We start from the raw sequence: 25,050 nt of genomic DNA, 5'->3' as shown, positions 1-25,050 counted from the left end.
GTTCAAGTCTTTTGTTAAGTCTATTAGGTGGTAAGCAGTCTGTGTCGGCATTGAGCCTGAAGAAGTCCTGTTGCTTTTAATACTTCTTAGGAACTTTGAGAGTTTTTAATCCTTTTGTTATCCAAATAACTCATTAAAATCAGCTAACACTCTTATTAAATCGGCTACTGCCTTTGTTTTGATTTATTTTCAGTCATTATTTAGTCACTGTAGTTGCTCTCTTTCCTCTGTGTTTGTATGTGGTTGCAGCCTAAATAATAATTCAAGTTAATAGCTCATCAATAGTCATAGCGTTTTACACTTAAGTGTGGTTGTGTGGCAGCATATATAAACCTTGACTTATAGAGATTTGTGAACAGAAAGTGATTCTACTGACGAAGCTGTTGCTTTAATACTGTATTCCTTGTTGTATTGGGCCCATTGTGGGCTAAGTTGCAAATCACGAAGCAGTTTATTCTTTATGTCAGGTTTTTTACTTTGGAAAATATATTTTAAAGGGCAATGTGAAGTGGAAAAACTGAGCGAGCCTTTCTTCCTGTCTCCACCTCCACCTCCACTAAATCTGGTGAGTGATTCTACACATGAACCAAAAGTTTTGTTTTAATCAGAAACAAAACAGACAGCAGTCTAAAAAAAACACACATTTTACTGTACATGATTCCCAATAGAGAAGAGAAGGATTAAAACTACAGTATACAGCCGATCATAGTACCTGATCTACATTACAGCATTAATAAAACTCCTGAGGTACATTAAGACACGTTAACAAAAACCTGCTAACATATAACTGACAGTACAGTATAACGACATAATTAGACTACATTTATTTACACAACAGGGAGGTAAAGGACTGTTTAACTGTTTAAGCTATGGAATAGGACAGGAAGCAAAATATTAACATTTTATTTAATTGTGTGTAATCAAATTTCTCAGTTTGTTTTACTTGAAGAAATTATCCAAATAAAGTTTAATGAGGCACCGAAAGTTTATTTTCTATTGATAAACACACCCTGATAAGCACAAAGGCAAGTTCAGGGGGTTGAATACTATAATTCTATAGTTAATTAATTCTATGCCAGTATGTATTTTAAGAATTTAAAGTGAGGCCTAATAACGGACTTTAGTTAAACTGTTAGTTTGTTTATTTTGTTTTTTTCTTTGCCTCTTTGTTTTAGCTCAGAATTTGTTTTGTTTGTCCGTTTTTTAAATATTTTTGTGAATATTTTAGTTTCATTTAAATAAAAAAATTGAAAGAGAGAGACGGTTAAGACGAGTGAAAATGATCACAGTTGCTTTATGTGTGTTGTTTACCCAGGACACCCCCTTTAGTGGTTATCATCATGTTTATGGATACAGTTGAGTTTTGTGACATTCACTGTCAAAAGTCTCTGCAGTTTGTTTCAGTTACAGTAAGTGCTGGTTGCGACTTGAGCCGCTTGTTTGTTAGGTAGTAGGTTGTTGATCCGGCGGTCAGCGCGCTGCCATGCGAGCCATCCCCGGGTTAACGCAGGAGAAGTTTCTGAACATGGTCTGGTCGACGCTGTTGATGAGCGTCCGGTCGGCGCACGACAGCCGAGGCTTCTCGTTGATGAACTCTTTGTCAAAGTTACTGCAGTCACTGGGCGACGTCTGTGGAAGGGGAAATATGTTAATAAGTACAATAAGGATTTAAAAGTCTCACAAATGTCATGATACACAAATGGATTAAACATGTTCATTATTGGATGAAAAGGAGAATTCACTTTTAGGATTAGTCAAGTAAAACAACTCTGGACAACATTAGTCATCAAAGTATGTAGGACTGCCAATAACAAGTACTTTCCACATTGATTGACCTGCCAGTTATTTTCTCCATCAATAGTTTTGATCTACAAAAAGTTCAAAAATAGAGAAAAATGTCCGTAATAATATCCCAGAAATCCAAGGGGATGCTTTTAAATGTCTTGTTTAATTGGACCCACTGTCCAAACTCAAATATATTCTGTTTATTATCACATTAGACAAAGAAAAGTAGTTTTAGAAGCTGGAAAAATACTTTTTTTTTGCATTTTTGCTCAAAAAGGACCTATTTTAATTGTTGAAATGTATCTGGCCTCCATATATTTAGGTGCAATTAGAATAAAGGCACTGAATCTACTAGTGGCTCAAAGATGAAATTGGGTCAGACTCTTAAATAAGTTATGCTTTCATGGAGTAATCCGTTCAGCTCTGGTTAACATTAGAATCAATCTATGAACAACATAAAAAGGAGTTCTGTTCAATATGTATAGCGAAAATTCAAATTGACACAGAATTCAATCAAATTGCAAATGTGCACTTCATTGATTTTGGCACTGGAATGTAGTCTTCACTTTATGTGAAGTAGGTAAACATCTGCAGGTAGCATACTCCCACCCAAACTTGGATGAAAAAAAGTGAGAACATGATGTGCACCAGCCTTCAGCCTTCAGTACTTACTATAGTTGGCCTAAAGGGCGGCTCCACCTTCCGTTGTTCCAGGGCCGTCCAGTCGGTGCAGCTGAAGAAATTGTGCTGTCGGATGTTTCCCTTCACTCCCAGTCGCTCCTCAGGCTCCCTCACAAACAACTGCAGCACAAACACACAACAGAGGTTACACACTCTACAAATTAAGGCAGTTTTAAAAAAAAGTAGTTACAAACTTTTGGCAGTATTTTTTTTTATAATATATTTTAATAATCATTGGTGTGTGTACTCCATTTCCCAGAAATCAACTGGCAAACGGTGCACTAGCATGTTTCTTTCTGTTAATGGGGTTAAAGCATTGTGTTTAGGTGGTACTTTATTCTTTCCATGGTGGATTAAAGAGTGACAGTTTGTAGTCTTTAAAGGTCAACGTGTACTGGAAACACGTTGCCCACGGAGCTGTTTTCATTCTTTCCCATATTATTTTTAGTTTATGTTGACTGGTTTATATTAAAGTGCACATTAGTAAACATTGCTGTAATGTTCACTCTAACCCAAGAGGATTCATCTTCAGTCCCTGAACAGATGTTACAAAGTCATCATAATAACAGATAATGATTAAGCATGCAGAAGATTAATAAAAAAAATAAAGATAATATTACATAATTCAGGATCTGGTCAGGTGTTGTTTAAAACCTGTACCACAGAGGCACAAACTACAAGACCATATAGGAACCAATAAGGGATGTTAATGTTAATAAACAAATAGTTATTGATTAAAAGATTTGTGTGGTTAATTGCAAATAAATTAAGCCTCGCATTTTGTTTGAGGTAAATTACAATATTTTCTCTACAAAAGAACAGCATATAACTAACCGGTTCTGATTTTCAGAATTTCTGCTTCTAGAGTTGAATAAGTTTAGTTCCCTTAATTCAACCATTCAAACAAACACACGGCGTCTGACCTTGATCAGGATGTCCTTGGCGTCTTTGGTGAGCCAGCGGGGGTAAACGGGGTTGTCGGTTCGTATGGACTGAAACAGCTCCTCTTCATCGCGGCCGTGGAACGGAGACTGACCGATCAGCATCTCGTACAGCAGCACCCCAAACGACCACCAGTCCACGGAGCTGTTGTACTTCTGACCCAGCAAGATCTGATACAGGCGGGGAAAAACGGGAGACAAAATTAAGAAAAACAGGCAATAAAAATATATATTTCTGTTACAGTCTCTAAAACTAATAACTGAAAGCCCAGCAACAGATTGGGGTTCATGCTAACATAACATTCAAACATGATAATAAAGAGTGTTGGAATAGAATGAGTGGTGACTTGTGCCATCTGTAGTTGCAACAAGTGACCAGTTAAGGTACATTTTGCACTATAATCATGATGTGTGTCTTGTTACCTCGGGAGCAATGTAGTCCGGTGTCCCACAGAATGTGGAGGTCCGAGACTCTTCCTGCATGCTCTCCTTACACATGCCAAAGTCTGCTATCTTTATGTGACCCTCAGAGTCCAGCAGCACGTTATCCAGCTTCAGATCCCTGCAGAGAAAGGGGAAGATGTTAGCAAGAGCAGTTGTCTGTTTGACCTTTTTTTTTTGTTCATTATCCATTTCACTTTTGTTTATGACTCTTTGGGCCTCTACCTGTAAATGATTCCTTTAGAGTGCAGGAACTGGAGTCCACAGATGATTTCAGCTGCGTAGAAGCTGCAGGAAGTCACAAAAAGGGAGGGAGGTGAAAAACAACATGGTCGGGTAACTTTTGTCTGTCCTCCTGCTTGTTTCATTTGCATCACTACCAACTGACTCCAGCCAAGAAGCATGAGGGAAGTGAATGAAAGAGATTGTTGAGGAGGACAAATGGGGTCCAATCACAAGCTGTACTTTACCAGACAGTTACAGAAGTTTATAAAGCAATTAAGTAAACTAACATGTTTGAAATGAGAAGTTACATTTTTACTTATTTTAACCCAAAGGACCATCTTTTCATAAACCTTACTAAGTGGTTTTGTTGTCTAAACCTACATTTTGTTTTCTGAAGACAGAAGTTTATTTTGAAAAGAACGTGTGCATGTAACGAGCGGAAATTTGCACTTGTTGCTTGGTTTTAAAGGAAAACACGTAAAAAAGATTTTAAGTTTTATAGGGATACGTAGCAAAGTTACAATTGTGCGCTTAACAGACTCGCAGGGTTCGACATTAACTCCTGCCAAGCGCCAAATCTAAGTAGATTTTCCATTTTGCAGGTAAATCTTGGAACGCTTTGCACCACACTGGCACTAAGAAACCCCCAAAAATATGCTGAGAGTCCCTGTTTACAAGTAAATACCATTTAACAAAAAATACTTCAGTAGAATTAGAACGAGTAAATTAAAATAATTTGGCTTTAAATTTTGCTCTGGTCTCTTCTTAAGGTTTGTATTCAACAGGATACCTTCATCATCTCATTGAAATGTACTGAAACTATTGTATATACGACACAAAAAGGCAAATTATTATAAAATGATGCTTGGCCAGTAGCCTTTTTCATCTACCAGTACCCTTGGCCAGTGAATCAAAAAGTAACTTTCGCACACTGCAGAAACTTATTCAACATATGGGATGTTCTGCCGTTTTGAGGGGACACATACGTGGTTCTGTGCAGGTCAAACTTGTGGCAGCACTGGATGTGGAACATGAGATCCCCTCCATTCAGATACTCCATCACGAAGAACAGGTTCTCCTGGACACAATGCACAGAGGTCAGGGTCGCGGTCTGCAGAGGGAAGGTTACAGTCTACGGATGAGCGTCCATTTTTATTACCTTGGTCTGGAAGGTGCAGTGAAGGTGCGTGAGGAAAGGGTTCTCCCAGGCTAAAGAGAGGACCCTCCGCTCCACCATGGTGCATTCTACGTCGTCGTCCATCAGCACCACGTCCTTTTTCAGAGCCTTCACCGCGTAGAACTGCCCGCTTTTCTTCAGCTCGGCTAAAAACACCTGGAAACCAACAAGAACGTGTAAAGAAACTGCTGCGGTTGGACATTTGCCACATACTTCTAACACCTCCTGATTCTCATGAATGGTGATTTGCTACAACAGTCATCAAAGCAACAACCAGTCTGTGGTTTTCTGTGGAAACTGGCTGCAGAAAGAGGTGTTGACCGCAAGAGTCATAATGAGCTGCGTGGAAGCCTTTTGACAAACAAATAGAACAAGTCTCTTTCTTAATATGTTGTCTGTTTTTTTAACTAACTATAAAAAAAGTATTAAAGCTGTAAGAAATTCCATAAAATGCAAAGTTTATCTTTCCTTAAGTGAATAACGAACGTATCTGGATTTTTTTTTTTGTGCTTTTCTCATTCAGATCCTCTCCTGTACCTTGCCGAAGCTGCCTTTCCCGAGCATCTTGTGCAGGATGAAGTCATCGACGTTGAATTTTGGATGGTGTTCCTTTTTGGGGACGGCGTACAGAGGCTCCTCTTCCGTCAGCGCCTCAGTGATCGACCTGCCATCAGTAGGCCCGTCCCATGAAATACCCTGCACCTCTGCATGTAAGAAAGCAGGAATTTAAAACAAATAAATATGTATTTATCAAGAAAACTATCTAGATTTAATGACAGTCTTGATGAGGGATTTTAAAATGTGTGTGTACCTTTGTTCGCAGGTGTAGCTGTGGATGTTGCAGCCGTTACTAACCCGGACGGAGCTCGGACCACCCCCGGCTGGCTGATGCCTACTGGACCTTCTCGACTGATGATTTCAGTGTCCGTGTCTCTGGTGCTTCTGGCCTGAAGGCAAAACGTAGGACTGATGTTTATTTTGTTCACCATTCAAAAGTTATAAAAATGTTGCTTGAAAATACTCTTAAAACTTCATTTACATCCTCTTGAGAGACCTAAAACACAATTTAAACCCGCCTTTGTGCATGAACCAGTACATACCATGTGTTTTAACACTTTTTTCAATAGCAATTCCTCAAAACTCACACATTTAAATATTATTAAAGAACAGACAATGTATTGGTCTGACCTGCTGTTTACTCTCGATGATGGCCAGAGCTTCAGCCATCAGTTTTTGGTTGACCCCACACAGGTTGGCCACTTTCTTCTGGCATTTATGATGGACGTTCATGCAGCATTCTGCACAGGAAACACAGCATTATCAGCATGTAATAAAAATGCATGTTTTCTTCACATATGTCTATGTATCGGCAAACATACATGCAAATACGGTACATATTTGGTATCATTGGCTGCATCAGTGTGTTTGCAGGGATCAAAAATTCACATTTTCCTCTGTGAATCATTTAGAAGAGGGTTCCTCTTCCTGAGGTTTCTTCCTTTTGATTCCCTGTTAAAGGTATTTTTTTTATTTTGGGAAGGTTTTCCTGATGTAAACCGATGCTCTAACGATAGAATGCGTTCTGGTGAGATTTTAGAGCCCTGTTAGGCAAACTTTTGATTTGAGGTTATATGAATAGAATTTACGTAAATCAACTTTGCACCACCGGTAGATTTGCATATTTACGCTGGACTGTGTACAATATCTTATTGCATAGTTTGCTTTACAACTATGACATACTGTACGTATATTTAACATGAATATATACCGAAAAGCCCAGTAACAGTAGACACTGGGCCAATCATACTTTATGTAAAACTTTTTATATTTGTTTTTCAAACTTTACTCTTAATAATCTTCATTACACACTGGCCCTTTTAACACAGACATAAGAGTATACCACAGATCATTTTACTTCACATATTTTAACAAATAAAACCTTACATTAAGCTGAAAAAAGGTTAGTTTGTCTCATGAAAAGTTGCTGTTTTGTGATTGTGTTTAAAATATCTGCTATAATAGTAATTGTTTGTCTCTATTTTTAATCCACACACACCTGCAGCTACTGTAGTTAAATTATTCGTGAGTAATCTCAGCCGTACTGTTTTATAGAAAGGCAAAATCCAGAAACATTTGTGAACATCTGCTTCATTGCAAAAGGGCAAAAGATTCTGTGAGGCTCTTTGCGTATATTAAGTGTTATCAGTTAACACAAAGCAAGTCAATGTGTACGAGTTGTAACGCCAATCCTCAAAAAAAAACAGTTTCTTAACACGACAAGATGCATAAAAACCACAGAAATCATAAAACTCCCGCCTCTCACCCTCACATTTGAGCCCCTGCTTGGCGAGCCCCCACAGCAGCGTCCCGCAGTGTTCGCAGAAAGTGGGACTCTTGTAGTTGTAGACTTTGAACCTGTGAGGCATGTCGATCTTGAAGCGCTCCTTGTGGATCTGCGGCACAAACATCACATCATACATCTTCATCATGGACATAGAATTTGCTCAAAACGAAGCTAAAAGCAGCAGCATAAAACACTTCCTGTATCCAAACAGCGGGAGGCAGGTTTGTCCTGTTTTTTATTACTGTGAGGCTTTGCATTCTCTTTTGGTTTCATGCACATGAACTCAGCAGGCACGATGTTAAATGAGGAGGAAGTGAAACAATAGCAAGAGGATGAAAGCAGTAAATGAGATGATACAATAGTGACTGCTGTGGTGATCACTTAGTATGAGGCGACTGATTAGTAAGCATTTATAACCACAAGTTTACATATCTCTTACGCAGTTGTGACTGTGATTGCTCAGAAGTAATGACATGTATGTGAAACAATCAGTGTCTGTGAGGCAGAAACTCACCATCGTTTCTTTGCTGTTGATGGCTGAACCCGTGCATTTAGCGATTATTTTGTCTATGCATTTCTTGTGAATCGCTGCGTTGCACTCTAGAGGACACAAAGATGAGAGTTAAAGAGGTGGCAGACATGTAGTGACTCGTAGTGGAGAGCAAGGTAGTTCTCCAATCAGAACGAAAGATGTGTCCTTGGGCAAGAGTTTAATCGGTGTGGACTGGATGTTGCATGAATGTTAGTTAGAGTCTGATGGTGGCACCTTGCATGGTAGCCTGTCATCAGTGTGTGAAGTGAATGATATGTAATATACTGATGATTGTAATCTGATAAAACGTCTCTAAATGACTGTAATGTAATGTAATGTGACTCATCAGTGAGTGGAGAAAGTAATCTGACACTCACCTCTGCACTGGTAACCCTGCTTGTTTAGACCCCTGTGGAGGATAAAAACAGGTTAAAATGACTAATGTGATAATGCAGAAAACGATATTTTGGGTTGATGATATCTGAGGTTTGTTGCGCACCAGACGAACTCTTTGCAGACGGAGCAGAAGGTCGGTTGAGGGAAGAACGTGGCGCTGAACTCGTGACATTTGACAACGTGGATTTTGGCCTGTTTGATGGCACCTCGCCGCTGATGGAGGGCGAACAGACCCTCTCTCTCTGGCTCAGACTCTTGGTCTCCTTCGGTCTGACCCGCAGCGTCTGAAACACATCAAGCTATTTTTTTATATAAGGAAGAAAAAAGCATGCAAAGGACATATTGGTGCTGAGCTCAGCTTGCTCCGGACAGAGTGATCGTTTACTGCAACAAAAGACTTCACACCTTGATCTTTTGTTGGGGGAGAAGCATACATCAGAGTTTCCTTTTGTCTGAACCGTCTCATATGTATGAGTCAGTTGTCTCTGTTGAAGCCCCGTTTTGTGATCTTATATTAATAATAATAATTAAGTTTATTAGTCCCACAATGGGGAAATTATGTCTCTGCATTTAACCCATCCCGGAGGAGCAGTGGGCTGCAATGAAGCGCCCGGGGAGCAACTTGGGGTTAGGTGTCTTGCTCAGGGACACCTCGGCATGTTGCCGGTAGAGGGGTTTGAACCACCAACCTTGTGGTTGTACCTCATGTGCCACAGCCGCCCCATATTTGCAGTTCAACGTAAAAAAACTTTGCCCAGTGTATTGTGACATGACATGACGTTGAGATGAAATGAGAAATGCCCGTCATATTGTGCACCTATTTAACAATACATGCAGAAAAAATCTGCAGACTGTACAAGTGCACAAATAGTTAACGATGTGGCCTTTGCAGTGTGATTTATTAAGCATTTATTCTGATGCTAGTGGATGGCCTTTTTATTATATATTATTAATATTGTTATATATATATATAAAGACTTTAACAATTTGGGGTTTTAAGAAGATCGATTGATTCCAGGTCAGTATGCAACCCACAGATATAAGATTGATGTTGATAGAAAGCAAATAAGCACATTTTCCCAAACTGTTCCTTTTTAAAAAGTTGCTGCTGGATCATTACGCAGTGGGTGAGTATTTTGCTGCCTACATAAATACAGAATACAAATTGTATTTAGTTCAGGAGGAAGTTCCAGAGGCCAGATTGTCACAGTGTGCCGGTCGCTGTGCCACCTGTTGTTCAGAGCAACGATTTCCTATTTACCGGGCCTAAATATAGAACCATGAGGCAGCTTCTTCCTTATAGTTCAGAGTGACTTCTCAGGCCTGGGCATGGTGTTAATGTCAGGAAAGCACCCGTGAAAAGGATCTCACCCGAAGGCATGGAGTCCATGCTCTTATTTATAGTCTGAGAAAATGTAATTAGGCTGGGAGGATTAAGGCTCATTAAAACACACAAGAGTGCAAGTGATGCAGAGTTTTGAAGGACTGCACTGACAGTTTGGATGATAGTCAGTGTTTTATGATAACATTCACTATATATTTACACAAAAATACAAAATATTCCCTCCGAACTGTCACATGAAAGCATTTAAAAGAATAAAATTGGGTTTAGTGGCTAAAGGAAAAAGAACTGTATCAAATTGTTGCTTCTCTCTACCAAACAAACGGTATATCTTTAACATAAAACCATTAAATTGGCAGTTTAAAACACCTTACATGTGTCAAAATATATTGTTTGGTGCACATGAATTGATACACTGTCATGTATATTCTGTCATGTATAATTTTTCAGTGGAAGTCCAAAGCAAAGAGTTCTTAGCGTTAAAGCATCTATGAAGTTTTTTGCTTTCAGTTGTCGTTATGAAGAAAAATGTAAATTGCACAATGTGACGTCTATAGAATAATGCCACCAACGGCGTTTAGATTGGTTCCCTATCAGCATCGCTTTCACTTTGCGTGCAATTTCCCGGGAAAATGAAGGCCACATTTACGGCACTAAAGGAAACAGCGTCAACCATTGAGCAACCATCACAGGAAGAGGATAGCGCTTTAGTTTTCCCCGGTAGATATCTGTAGCTATCCTCAGTTACCAAAGAGTATCAATAAAGGTTCTCCGCAGTTAATATGTCCGGCTCTGAGAACAAAATAGAAAGTTATCTGGTTGTCTTTGCCACAATGGCGCCAACAATAAAACCACTTAGAAACGCTGAAAAGTTGTCTCTTTCCAATTTAACGATGGAGAAAACGTTTCCTTTTTTGGTACACTCTCCAACCTTGTAACTTCGGATCATTAAGTAAACTATCTATTATTTTCACTTACAGTTTTACAGCCTTTGTTTGGACTATTGATTTAATTTGGTTGTAGCTTCAGCCAAGACGGTTCTGATTGGTTTAAAGAAATAAAAACAAGCCATAAAGTATTTTCCTCTACACCAGAATAACGTGTGCAGTCGGGAGTTTCTTACAAGATATCTAAAGCGATGCAAGACTATAGTTGTTATAGCTGATGGAGGGGCAGCAGCTGGAGTTATAAAAGTTTGAGCCACTCACCACTTTTCTCCAGATAGTATTTGGCCTCCATCAGCAGGCGTCCCTGTGGCTTCAGCTCCAGCTGACAAAGGGAAACAGAAGCAAAAAAGAGAAACATTTTAGGACAGAAATTCATGAGAAAGACATCGAGAATAAATAGGGAAGGACGTGGATTCAGGGAAATGACGCATGAACTGTATAACGTAATGATGTTTGAACTCCACGAGACAGTGGACCAGACTGTGGAGGAAACTCAGAATATATTTGATTTGATTCATCCGGTTTACTTTGTTTGTTTGATTCTTAGTTCGGAATAAGAGACAGTTGGCATGAATCCTCTGGTGTCACTCAAAGCAAAGTCTTTCCAGGGAAAATAATTATCTGGTGCACAAGAAGTGATCTGTGCCTAATTTCTGACTAAAAATAAATCGAGGAAGAACTGGGTAATTAGCATGAGCAGAGATGGCGTCCAAAACCTGGATTTAATTAAGATGTAGCCCAGGATAAAGTTGGAGGAAATAGATGTGGAACTGAACCTCTGTAGGGGGTCTGAGTCCTTCCTGCTCCAAATTTGGGGCATTTGTCTCCATTTTTAGATGGTGAGCAATAGAATGAAACAATGGTCCCCAGCTGGAATCAAACAGGGGAAATAAGTCTCAAACCCAAAAGGACACGAACGCTCCCCAATTCTGTACTATTATAACTCTCCTAAAATGAACAGGCTAATTCTTGCATAAGGTTTTCATTAAAATAGCAAATTTCACCCTGAAGGCAATCATTTTGAAGCTCTAATGATTATTACACGTTTTGTTGAGTCTAAATATTAACAGATTATTGTATCTTGATATATCAAATGTGGGTTTCTCATTTGGTTTTCTTAGAAAGTCACAACAACCTTTCTATTTCTCATGATAATTCTAACAATATAACTTAGATAAAACCAAACAAGATTCTGATTGACAGTGGTGTTAAGTAATTGTTGATGAGAAGACTTTGTTTTAATTCAAAATAGTTATTTAATGTTCATGAGAAGACAAATCTTGTTGTGGAATAGGAGATGAAAGTAATCAGCCATAGCCCAGCTGACCTTTTGTGAATTTTACGGAAAATCCATCATAGATGTTTTTTTGCTGCAGATATTTAGATCTGTCAAAGCAGGACAAGGAGGTGTAGCTAATCATAAATATGCCTTTTATATATATATATATGTCTTTACTGTTATTACAAGTTAAAATGTCTCCATAGAGAGAAGCCTGTTGTTTCATTTTTTTTATAATTAAAATGAGGATTACCCCTTAAAACATTTGACCCTAAAGTGAGTCAGCACATCTGGATTTTTTTTTTGCCTTAGAAGCCAAACAGCTGGTCCATCAGCACAAACACAAAACACACACAACCATCCCTCCGCACTAACCCAGATCTCCAGCTTGCCGTTCTCCTTCTTGCATCGCGTCGCCAGCGAGTCCAGAGCCACCGTGGCCTCAGACTTCAGCTCGGCCGTCCTGTCCTTCACCATCACGTGCATGATGCGTCCGCGGTGGATGTGGGCATCGAACGTGGTGTTCCACGGCGGGTACATGGTCGGCTTCTTCTGCTTGTGCACTTGGCCCTTTTCTGGAAAAAAAAACCAAAAAGCAATATAGATGAAAAGACTCTTTTTTTTTTTTTTCTTTTTTTTATATTGGCAGGAGTTTTACTTTGAGCTTTAGTCGGCAGCGCACAGGAAATAAGATGAAAAGAAAACTGCACTGGGTGATTTTCACTTTGACTTTCACTTCAATACCTAGAAATCCTGTGCGTCAGCAAATACATTCTTGTTACTGGCAGCTTCGAAGATGAGACCATCACTGGAGAGTCAAATATTCTCTCGACAGACTGAGTGTATGTTCTATATATACATATATATATATAAAAATACTTTTACAGAGAACTGGGGGAAGGAAGTGCCAACGACTAATAATGGTTGAAGAAATCTTCTTAATGGAAACACTGACACATCTTAAGACTAGAAGAGGCACAACTGGAATAGAAAATATTGACATTATACAAGACTCAAAATGATGGCAACATGACTGAATAACTGATGGAAAATATGTGAAATATTTTCCCCAAACAGTTTTTATGTTACTGTCATTGCTTTATGTTGCAAATCTTCTGCCCCACTAGAGCACTAAATGTGTATTAATCCGCCAATGCAAATAGTCCCCCAAAAAATGCAGTTTTTACTTCAGTTTGAGTTGCCTCTTCTGAAAACAACAATGCCCTGCTGATTTAGGAATTTATTGAGCATTTCATTTAAATGAAAGAATAAATTAATGATGTTTTTAAAGATTTGTCTTCAAAACAAACAAAAGGGCATGGGCAGGGAGTCATGGGTAAGATTGCCATGAGAGAGAACTTCTCTGTTATTTGTTGACAATAACAAAAGTATAGAATATCACATGCCTCGAAAGTTTTGATTAGTATCTGGAAGATGGCGAAGGGTTTCCTGCCAGAGACGAAAACCAACACCAGGAATGAATCTGGGAAAACTGGATGAATGTTTAGAGTGTCACTCTCAGGGGATTAAATGTTCCCTCACAGTCCAAAGCTGTCATTTAAAGCTGAAATACGTCAAAATATGTTATTCTAATTCCATATGCAAGTGTTGTTAGATGTAATAACTTCACAGTCATATTCTCCTCTGTTTTCATTGGTAATAACATTTATTTGCATTGCAGGATGTTTGATATTCCATATGAATGTTTCACCACCTGTCGAGCAGATCGTTATGATTATCTTCTCACAGTGTTGAGGGATTTTCTATCGCTTCACATGGCCAGAAAAAAAACGAACGCTTTCTGGTCTTCATAATTGACATCTGCTGATTTTTCCACGCAATAACATCCCATATCCACTTGCATAACAACCACATGCCATCCATCCTGCTGCCTCCACGATAAAGCCTAGCTAAGCTTTTTACTCCCAAAGTGATCTGCGGGCCTTCTCCATCATCGGCTCATCGGCCGTCCGTCCACCGGCTCTGCCAGCTGCTGTCTGTTCCGATTAAATCACACAGAGAGGAAAATATGTCTGCTTTCTCCCCAGACCCATGAGCTTCCCTTTTCAAAGAAAGTTACGTGGCGTTATGCAGAGAGAGAGAGAGAGAGAGAGGGAGAGAGGTGACATGTTTTGATGTCAGCCAGTTCCTGTGTTATTCTGTGAAAAAGTATTTATACTCAAGCGTGCTCTCATACCTCTGCTGCTCTGAAGGAGTTTAACATTTCCCTCTTTTAACTGTAGGCGTGTTATCAAAGATCTTTAATAAGGACTTAAATTGGAGTTTGTTTGAGTCGTTAAATTCAAAGTTATTGCTTCGTCCTTTCAAACCAGCTCAGGTATAAACACAGCACAGCTGGAGCTCCTCTTGATCACTAAATCCTCCTAAACCCAAAATCTAAAGAAAGTCTATTAGCAGCATTTTTTTTTTTTTTAAGTACAAGCGCCCTTGACTCAGCGTGCAGGTTTGCCTCATTTGAATCTAAAAGTGGAAGTTTACCAAGAATGGCCCACTGTTTGACTCCAGCAACAAACTGTGGAACGAGCCTTTTTTCAATTACCACAGGGGATTTATTTCATGTTAGGGAAACACAAAAAAAGGAAACTGCTAAGAGTCGATTACATAAGCAATTACAGACAAACAGAGCACTTTAACAAGTTGTGTTATCATGAGTGTCGCTGAAGAGATACATTGGCTTGATGTCATTAAAACCCAATCAAAAGAAACCAGCAATGACTGTATCTACTAACAATTGTTGTCTATGATCTTTGCCATATAACTCTATTAAAAACTCACTGTTGCACTCGATGACATGTTCCTTAATCACCACGAACACACACACACTGTAGTTTATTTTTAATCAATCCCACATACAAATACTCACTAAACCACCAAATGTGGATTTATTCCGCCCCCAATAATGCACTACTTCCTCCTTTGTGACTACTTTTTGCTAAAAAGTACAGTGATCAGCTTTTTTAGGAAATGCCTAATCCTTTCATAAAAGTGGAACTATATATATATGTGAGCTGTTTTTTAGATTTGTGTCCTCAGTAGGAATCAATGGGCTTTGGTAGGCAAGTCAGAAAGTATTGAGAGAGATATCATCATTGGTTTTCTGGGTTTTCATAAGGCCTGTTGACAAATAGAAATAGAATATCGCCAGTCTTATTATTTAAGGAAAGAGCTTATGAACAAGCTTGTGGAAATACAAGTACAGCTACAGAGGTACAATTTGCATCAAAAGGCATCACTTAAAGGAACAGGGTGTAGATTTTAGGGGTATTTATTGGCAGAAATGGAATATACTATCCTCTGTGTTTCGTTAGTTTAGAGTGAGGAAGGAAAATAACTCTGGATTAGGCTACTAGTGCATGTTACCCAAAAACAAAATTACAAATGTTTCCTTCCCAATGTAAGTCTATTTGTGTCACTTTGGGACCAAAGGCATCACGTGACGGACCCGAAAATTGTAATTCCACCGTTTGGCCAATATATAAAAATTTGCCTCAAAGTGCGGTCCTCTTAATGGGGGCTTGGTTTCTACCAAACACTGGCTCTAAAGAAAGCCTTTTAGCTTTTTAAATAACTTGCAGGCCACCGTAGTTCTTTGAAAAGTTTGGAAATGGAGGGGTGAGAGGAGGGGTAAGCAGTGTGTTGCAATCTGCAACTTCACCACTAGATGCCTCTAAATCCAACAAACTGGTCCTTAAAAAATACTACTACTATGTTTACTTGATACCTACAGTAAGTCGATTAAAAACATTTTATATTTATATTATTTTAAAGACTAAACATTAAATTGATTCATAAAAAAAACCCTAAAATGTACAAGTATTTAAAGCCCTTTTAATCTTTATTTGCTGGAATAGACAGGCCGAGAGAAGTTAACTGAGCTTCCTACGAGTTGAGCTGAAGCTTTTGGCCAATCCTGATGCCTACTTTATATTTTAAAAACAAAATACCATGAAAACAAAATGACTAGGCGATCCTTTCATGCTGCATTTCTGTAAACGACTTCATGCTTAGCCGAGTCAAAAAAAGACTAAGAGAGACTTTGTAGAGGATTTCAAAAGAAAAGCTGTTTATTGAAGATTTCCATCTGTTTTGTTTGAAGATGAAATCAGCCGCAGTGAGTCAGAGTGTCTGATGGGAGATATAAGTGTTTTTTTTGTTTTTTTTTTCGAGGTGATTCATCATCAGCTCTTAATTTAACAGACTCAGCATGGTGCCACTGAGGTGACGTGTCCGCCAAAAAGCTGTGAAACCAGAGGTGGAATGTAACTAAGTATATTTACTGAAACACTGTACTGTATTTCCAATTCTGAGGTACTTATACTTTACTTTTTATTTCTACTCCACCAAATTTCAGAGACAGATATTGTTCTTTTAGTTCCACTACATTTATCTGACAGCTTTAGTTACTTTGTAGATTAAATAATAAGTACAAAATGTATATAAACTAATAAATTATGATATATTATTAAAGGTTAAGCTACCCAGCAGGACATTAAGTTATTAATAAGCTCCACCTTTCTATAACATTTCAAATATGAACACATTGATGCACCACCAGTTATCATTCAGTAAGATAATATATATGTATCTGAAATGGGCCATTCTGCATCATTAGTACTTTTCCTTTCAGTCCTTTTTTTTAGGCAGAATTAATAGGATTTTCCATAAAGAAACAATGTACAGACAAAATATAATCATAACTTATGACCCACTAGAAGTGAGTGACGGTGTCTGGTTCTGCAGAGACCCTGCCTTCTGCCTTCTAAGTACATTTTGATACTAACATGTTTGTACTTTTACTTAAATACTATTAAATAATTGACTGATTGATTCATTTGCTTTATTTTCGTGTCATGTACATAACGTTCCTAACCCTCATAGGGTTTATAATGCACCAAGGACACAGCTGCAGTGGTCAAACATTTCATAACATTTCATTAATTTACAAAATTGCAGATAATTTCATCACTTGGTGTTAAACATTATATTCTGCCTTCTCTCCATGGCTTGGCAAATACAATCTGCTACAAGAAAGGTTCTCTTCCTGTAGTTTTTCATAGTCATCTAGCTAAAAGAAACCAACATTAAAGGCAGGATTTTTACCTGTAAGTAGAGTATGTTGTACTTTTACTTAGGTTTGTAATTGTTCAGTTAAATGTTGTTCGTGTTTACAAATAGAATCCATGGCAGTTTCAGTGTAAACACATCATATGAGCTGTAATACTATGAGTAGTGTCATCGCCTCAAAGTCTCCAGTGTATTCAGTCTTGAACAAAGGTGAAGGGAAATGAAACTAAGAGACATTTAACGTAAATGAATGCACGTGGTCTCTCTCTGCAGCCTCGTTCAGGACCTTCTTGTGGTTTCAGAGAGGAAAGAGAAGCACCAGGGCCCTCCTCTTTCCTCTCAGTGACTCTGCTCTGTTTTTAGCTTCATCCTGCACTCATATTCACCAGTGGTTAAAGATAGACGGATGCAGAACAGAGATATCTGCTCTGAGTCTGTTATCACGCTGGGAAGTTTCCCATTGTTTGGAATCAACAACGGCAATGAAGATGTTAAAAAATAAAGGATATTTAAAAAAAAAAAACAAGTGGCATTTACTTTGCTATCTTTATCCGTTTTTGAATTCTTAAACATATCCAACAATTTGGAGCCTGCCATCCGTAACCACAGTGTTAAAATATAGATACCACTTCTACATTTCTATATTTATTCCAAACCACCCACTGTTGTTGCTTTACTGAACATAGAATGCATCATTTCCCTGACTGGCAGAGGAATTAATGTTTTTCTGAGGAAGAGCCAGTGAACATATGGAGCTCACAAGGTCACATGTTTAAGCTTCTATGAGCTCAATGGAATTAATGTTGCAATACTGTTTGGTGTTATCAATCTTTTAAAGGCAGTACAACAAAAATGTATGTGTACATTCATCCGTCGTAATGGACAGAGGTTCTGAATTAGCGCATTCTGAAAATATCAGAGAAGACGCAGACAGCTGAAACAGCCGTTCAGTCATGTAAATTAGAGTTTTGCTATGTCAGAATTTTGCAAAGGCAATTTTCTTAACCTCTTTATTCGACAAAGGAACTCTTTTTTAACGCACAATTCAGGAAGTTTTATAGAATTTTGTCGTTTCCTGTTAGCTTTTTTAATGGACCCTCAAAATGTGTATAAAAATGTGTGAATGGGAACAACCCTAGTTACTCCACTATAACCGCTTTCCCACTAGAAACTAACATATCCTGAATATAACAGCATTTTAAGGAAACACTGAAGCGTGATAACTCTTCACAACAGCTTGTACTACAGCGTTAGTCCCGCCCCTGACACCGATTGGCTAATTGTTAGCCCCCCTCCGGCATGCATCAATTGGTGGATTTACTTTTTAAACAAGAAATCGCTGTTTCATGTGATGATCACAGACAAATTGGTCACCTTGGTTGAGGGGACTGATTTAAAACTAAGAATGATTAGAACCACAACTGATTATCAATAAAAGGTAAACAGATGCTGAGATATTGGTCTGACTCTACCGGGATCAAAACACTTAGTTGATAAACCGAACAGAAAGTTTGCTGCAAACAATTCTGATAATTAATTCATCGTTTAAGGCGGTTTTCAATCAAAAACACTGAATATTCTCCAGTTCCAGCTTCTTGAATGTGAGGATTTACTGCTTTTTTCTGCCTCATATCATTGTAATCTGGATATATTTGGACATTTGAAGATGTTCTCTTTGGCTCTTGGAAACTATGATGAACATTTTTTTAACTAAATCACAAGAACCACATATAAAACCCACCTTTTTCTTGTTCACATCACATAAACACAGTATATATTTCATAAACCCAAGCAGTCACATACCTGTGTCGATGGCCTCCTTCATGTAAACAGCACAGTATGCGTTCAGCACCTCTTCGTGGTAGGCCAGACCGGGATCCATCTCAAAGTTGGAGAACCCGATCCTCAGGAAAGGAGACATGGCTGCAGGTTTCTGACCTCAAATATCTCCCAAAAAAACCTCCAGGAAACCTCCGCAAAGAGGCCGTTAGCCAACTATCCTCCACTTCAGCACACCTCGACTGCCAGTTTCTTTCCTCCAGAGGAGAGAAGAGTTGGGCGGGGAGGAGGAGGAGGAGGAGGAGGAGGAGGAGGAGACTTTGGTGTTTTCCGCCCTTGACGATTCAAACAACCTGTGAGAGGAAGAGAAAAAGAAAGAAAGAGAGAAATTTTATCACCCGTGACGCCGTAACCACAAACTCTGAGCGAGTTTCCCCCCCTCTAAAAACGTAGTCCTCTACAGCACTTTAAACTTAATCTGCAACAAAACATCTCCACACATGGAGACAAAGAAATCTAATCAACAGTACCTGTTATGTGGGGAAATAAAAATCCCAACGCAGACCTCTGAACCTGAATGCAGCTAAAATAAAAACAACCATACCTTCAGGACTTGTAAACAGCAGCTGTCACACAAAAGCCTTTGAGCATTTTATGAAAATACAAATAATCTCTAAATATAATCTCTTTGTGTGATCAACCACTAATATAACTACAGCAACCATTCGTGCTGCCTCTACTGCAGCAGATTTCATGGCAAAGTCTTCCCTCTTGGTGACGGTCAATGTGATATTTGAGGCCTGCTGGAGAGCTGTGTGTGTGTGTGTGTGTGTGTGTGTGTGTGTGTGTGTGTGTGTGTGTGTGTGTGTGTGTGTTTGTGTGTGTCTGATGTGTGTGTGTGTGTGCGTCCCGGTGGTGGAGAAGGAGGCAGCGAGGTAACTATTAATAGAGCTGAAACACTAAACGCAGTTCAGGAATATGCGACCTCATGCGCCTGAGTCCGCAATACATGTTGTCACGACCGTCGTCGTCAGAGGGCGAGTCAGCCTCTTTCCTGTAAACCTCACTGACCCTGAGTCAGTGGTGTCATGTGGACAGACAGACAGACAGACAGAGAGGCAGATGTGTGAAGTACAGTGGGTGGATTAGACATTTTAACATGGAGTATTATTTGTTTTATGCCCCATCAAAGTTTAGATACTTTCATTTGTAGTTTAAAGCTGCAGTGATCAATATTTTCATCCTGACAATAAATCACTTAAGGGCTGTAAACGCACCGATTTGGGCTTTTACATAATAATTCCATATTTCAGGTATTGTGAATACTGTAAATACTAATCCTACGAGGTTTATACTACCTTTTGGCAGGTAGTCCAGAAGAAATGTGTCTCTTGGGAAAATTGAGACAAAAGTCCTAAAAGTGGCTCTTTTTGTCCGACAAAAAGTCCAAAACACCAAAGTATTCAATTCAATGACACAGAGGACAAAAAAAATATCACATTTTACAAGAAATTAAATATAAAGCGATAAATAAAATTGTTGCTATTATAATACTTGTACCAGCAGACAGACACAGGGAGTCAAAATAGAAATAGAAAACTACTGATGATGATTTTTGTAGCTTTATCACTTTTGTTTTTCCACTTTTCCAGAATCTTTTTCAATTCTCATTAATATGTCAGTTTAAGTTTCATTCAGTGATTTTTTTCTCCCTAGATACTTGTTATGACATAATTAAGAGTAGAAAGCTTGTTCAATGAAACTGAGACACAGCTGCAGCCTTGTTGTATGTTTTGGGTTTCAATTATGATTCTTAGTTTTTTCTTAAATAAACATAACTTACATAAACATCTTTATCTGAATTTAGCTATGCCCTTCCAGTTGCAAACGTAAATTGATTTTGATATTGTAATTCACACACCTACACACCTCCACTCACACACTCCTCCCACCATCACAGATTCAAACATTTGAAATGTGCAGCGCTGCAGAGCCTCCTGTACAGTTTGAACCTGTTGTTGAGAACGACTTCCGGTTGCCTGAGTTACAACACTGTAACCACACTTCCTGTCTCTTTTATTCTTCGTGTTGAAGCCTCACAGGTGGGGCTGAACAAACACTTTATTCAAAAACAACAGAAAACACGGCTGCTCTAAGTTCACAGAAGGTGGGCAGAGAAGCTGAAAGGATTCAAGTTGATAGTGAACTAAATAAAAGTCAGTAGATAATAAAATACAGACCTGATGGAAAAGACTAATATATTTAATATCACTTTATTTGAAGTCCCTATATGTATTTTTATAGCAATTAATATCCGTAGCTGCAGAGAGTTTTGTGTGTTTTCCTTTATAGGTATATTTTAACGGCTGTGTTTACAATGTTACGGATGTAAACAAACTCCTATCAGCATCATAAAACATTAATTACCTTGATTTATTCATATTTAATGCTCCTTCCAGTATTAAAAGACCTGTAATTTTAAATTGACTGGCGGTTTATGGGGGTCACAGGTTGTACTTTCAGGTTCGTCGTATTAGATTTGTCTTAAAACTATAGAGGTTGAGACAGAATTAGAAACACTAAACTAAGCTTTGACCTCAAACCTTTATGTGACTCTAATGTGACTAATGTGAGAACAGATAACTGTGGTTCTAGTTACACTGAAGCATGATTCTATTACATTGCTGTGCTTTTTGTGCCATAGAACTCTATGTAATGAATCTGTTACGGTTGAGACTGTGAAGAAGTTTATCCAAGTACAAATGATATGTTTTTAAAAGACACATTTTTTTCTTTTTTTTACTTCAGATTATTATTATTTTTCTTTTCTTGACTTCATTATTAACTTTTTTCGAATTAACACAAAGATCTGGTTTTCTTTAATTGACCATTAAACCTTTTTGAGACTTATTCCCTTAAACTAATTTGAAACCTGCAAAGTTAATTGAATGTTTTTAAGAAAAGTGCTTACTAAATATTTTGTAGAGATTATTTTTGTTAAATGGATTATCTGCTTCCTGCTTCCTTCTTCCTGTCATTTTCATCCTATATTTATATATTTTTTTATTTTCTAGTTCAATGCCACACACCACATGTGTATTATGGGTGGGATCATCCTTCATGCACACATCTCTATTAGCAAAAAGTGTTGTTTTATTTGTATTTTAATCTAGTTTTGTATTTATTTATCACTTTTTTCCTTTGCTTTTCTGACTCTTGAGCTGCAGTAACAAGTGAATTCTCCCCCGTCGTGGGTGCAGGAATCAATAAACATCTAATGTTCAGGAAGAAGTAGAACTATAAATACAATGCTGTCAGGCCCTGAAGAAGGATCGCTGTTGCAGAAAAACCTCCTCTGCATCATTGAATATACTTGTTTAAAACTAGTTTGGACCGTTAATGTTTCATGCACATATAGTTTGAATCAGAGGGAGAAGAAAATGTCACATAATTAGATGTAACACGCGATATGAAATGAACCAAATACTGTTCAGCTTTTGAGCTGATGTGGTGACGTCCTAATGGGATTACTCCATCTATGCCCTCTTTCTTCCTCATGAAGTAGCTGTACTTTAAATGTAAGAGGATTTGGACAATACCAACACAGAGGTCATTGTTGAAAAACAAGCTGCTGATCTTTATACTGTAAACCTGCCGCTGGTGAAGTCTAATGCAGGTTTTCAACACATAAAACGTAAACAAAAGCTTATTCATTCTGATTTTTGAACGTTTCATTCTAGTGACGTTTCTCTCTTTTCAGAGGGAATAAAGCAGACTTTCATATGTTGTGTTTTCTCTGAACACACACTTTTAAGTTGTGCAGGCATCAGAGAGGTGGATTTTGCTTCACCCATGGGTGCTCAAAATGCCACCCCGTCCTCAAACACACAGGTGGAGACACAAGGAAGGTCAAATACTAGGGGTGACCTTTCAACAAAGCTTTCATGAGGGAGGTCAAAGTCAAAACGAGCCTCCCACCTGAACCCTCTGTAGCGGGCAGCATCAAAGCACAGTGTGTGTGTTCATGTGTGTGTGTGTGTGTGTGTGTGTGTGTGTGTGTGTGTGTGTGTTGTGTGTGTGTGCACCAAAGCTCTTTGAAGTTTCCAAAAGAGGATGAGGAGGAGGAGGGGGTTTGTTGTTATTGACAGGAGGTCCATGTCTGTGACAGAAGCCTTTGACTATAGCTGCCGCTGTGAAGGGAGCCCAGACGCCCCGAGTGTCCCTGAAGTGGTCCCTCATTCAATGATAGAACGTAGTACACACAAAGGATGTGGCCTCAGCAGCTCTCGTTAATTAATTATCTTAAAATTAGTTCTAATTTAGGGCACGTTTTAATGTGAAAAGAGGACAAGAAGACTGAAGTGCTTAAAGTATTTTTCCTTCAGAAGATACAAATATGTTTAGATGTTATTGTTTCTACAAAATGATGATGTGCATTTTGATTTGCAGAAATGTACCTTAAAGTAAAAGTACGTTTTCTGAAGTATTTATGTTGGCTGTCTAATTATAATATTGCACTTTTTTACCCCCTTTATTTATCTTGCAGCTATAGTTACTACTAGTTACTTTGCGGACTCACAAATCACACAATATACATATATAATAGAATAAAATGAGTTCCGTCTCAGAAAGCTACAACATTAAAATACTGCAAACTTGTTGAGTTTATTAGTGAGGCTGGAATGTATCTATTTATATTTACTCAAGTAGTGTACTTGCATATAATTCTGGTGTGCTTTACTCGAGTATTTCCATTAATATGGTACTTTTTACTTCTACTTCACAACATTTCAGTGACAAATATGACAGCGATTACAAGTTACTTAGTCTTTTACAATTGTATATAAAAAGTAATGTATTCTAATTGTTGATTTAACATCCAGAATGTATATCAGGTCGTTTAAATTAGTTCCCTTTCAACCAGTTTCAACATTAAAATGATGCTTGCATGCTACGTTTATTTGCAATACTGTAATGTAACTAATTAGATGTACTTAAGTACTATACTTTTGTACAGTTTTGATGTACTTCATAAGATGGTATGCATTGAAAACACCTGTACTTATGTTTCAGTGTATTTAACTGTATTGTACTCCTCCACATGTATTTGACAGCTGTAGTTACTTTGCAGATCCTGCACAATGAGTACTTTTACTTGTGATACTTTAAGTACATATAGCTGATAATACCTCCATACTTAAGGTAAGATTTTGAATGCAGGACATAGTAATGAAGTATTTTTTTTACATTGTAGTACTTTTACTCAAATACAGGATGTGAATACTTCATCTCTTACAGATACTGCAGAACATAGTAATCAACTCAACAAAGAGTGTTTTCTAAATTTAGTCAAACAAGCTAATAACAAGCTCACATTTTAGTTTCCAACACAAAACACACAAAAACAATATAGAGTACTAAAATAGAAACCACTTAGCCTGTCAAAAACACATGCAGCCCTTAATGTTGTATTTATCTTCCTAATTCAGTGTCAAAGGTATGAAATGCATGTTGTATTGAAAAAGAAACAAACTCAGCAGGTCATTGATGCTTTAAATATCAGGAATAGTTTAGTTAAAATGAATTAAAACCCAAAGAAAGTATTGAAAACAGTCGCACTAACCTGTAAAATAAGTTTTAGTGTAGAAGCTCTCCATCCGACCAGTGCGCTCACAGACAGAGGAGCGGAGCATTTAAGCCTAATACTATGAGGCGTTCATGGATGGTCGGAATATTGTCTACTACCTCAAACAAATGGTCAAACTGGTGTTTAATAAAGTAAAAAAAACACACAAAACAAATAAAAAATAATAAATAATAAATAAATAAATAATAAATAATAAATAATAAATAATAAATAAATTAAATAAATAAATTAAATTAAATTAAATTAAATAATAATAAATTAAAATTAAATAATAAATAAATAAATAAATAAATAAATAAATAAATAAATAAATAAATAAATAAATAAATAATAAACCCTTCCTTTGCAAAACAAAGCAATATAGTAAACATTTAAGGAGTCACATGCATAGAATTTGTGTTTAATATGAAATAAAAATAATGATACATTCAGGTACTATAAATAAAATT

The 25,050-nt window shown here is 37.8% G+C and overlaps 1 protein-coding gene across 1 annotated transcript; it reads right to left on the bottom strand.

Moving 5' to 3' along the window:
• Positions 1 to 582: 582 nt before the first annotated feature.
• prkcq (protein kinase C, theta) lies at positions 583 to 24,609 on the bottom strand. The gene is made up of 18 exons (XM_054624289.1): positions 24,578 to 24,609; positions 18,979 to 19,307; positions 12,466 to 12,665; positions 11,073 to 11,133; positions 8,626 to 8,806; positions 8,504 to 8,535; positions 8,109 to 8,194; positions 7,574 to 7,703; positions 6,439 to 6,548; positions 6,062 to 6,197; positions 5,788 to 5,954; positions 5,233 to 5,406; positions 5,060 to 5,151; positions 4,074 to 4,136; positions 3,831 to 3,969; positions 3,390 to 3,578; positions 2,458 to 2,586; positions 583 to 1,629 (listed from the first exon to the last, which is right to left on the bottom strand). Exons 2-18 carry the CDS (start codon positions 19,094 to 19,096, stop codon positions 1,471 to 1,473), a joined length of 2,166 nt encoding a protein of 721 aa, XP_054480264.1. The 5' UTR covers positions 19,097 to 19,307; positions 24,578 to 24,609; the 3' UTR covers positions 583 to 1,470.
• Between the last annotated feature and the right edge of the window lie 441 nt (positions 24,610 to 25,050).

The sequence above is a fragment of the Anoplopoma fimbria genome, chromosome 23 (genome assembly GCF_027596085.1).
Source record: "Anoplopoma fimbria isolate UVic2021 breed Golden Eagle Sablefish chromosome 23, Afim_UVic_2022, whole genome shotgun sequence".
Classification (NCBI taxonomy): Eukaryota; Metazoa; Chordata; class Actinopteri; order Perciformes; family Anoplopomatidae; genus Anoplopoma; species Anoplopoma fimbria.
The sequence above is the reverse complement of the archived record's forward strand: the minus strand, read 5'-3'. Positions and strand labels throughout refer to the sequence as shown.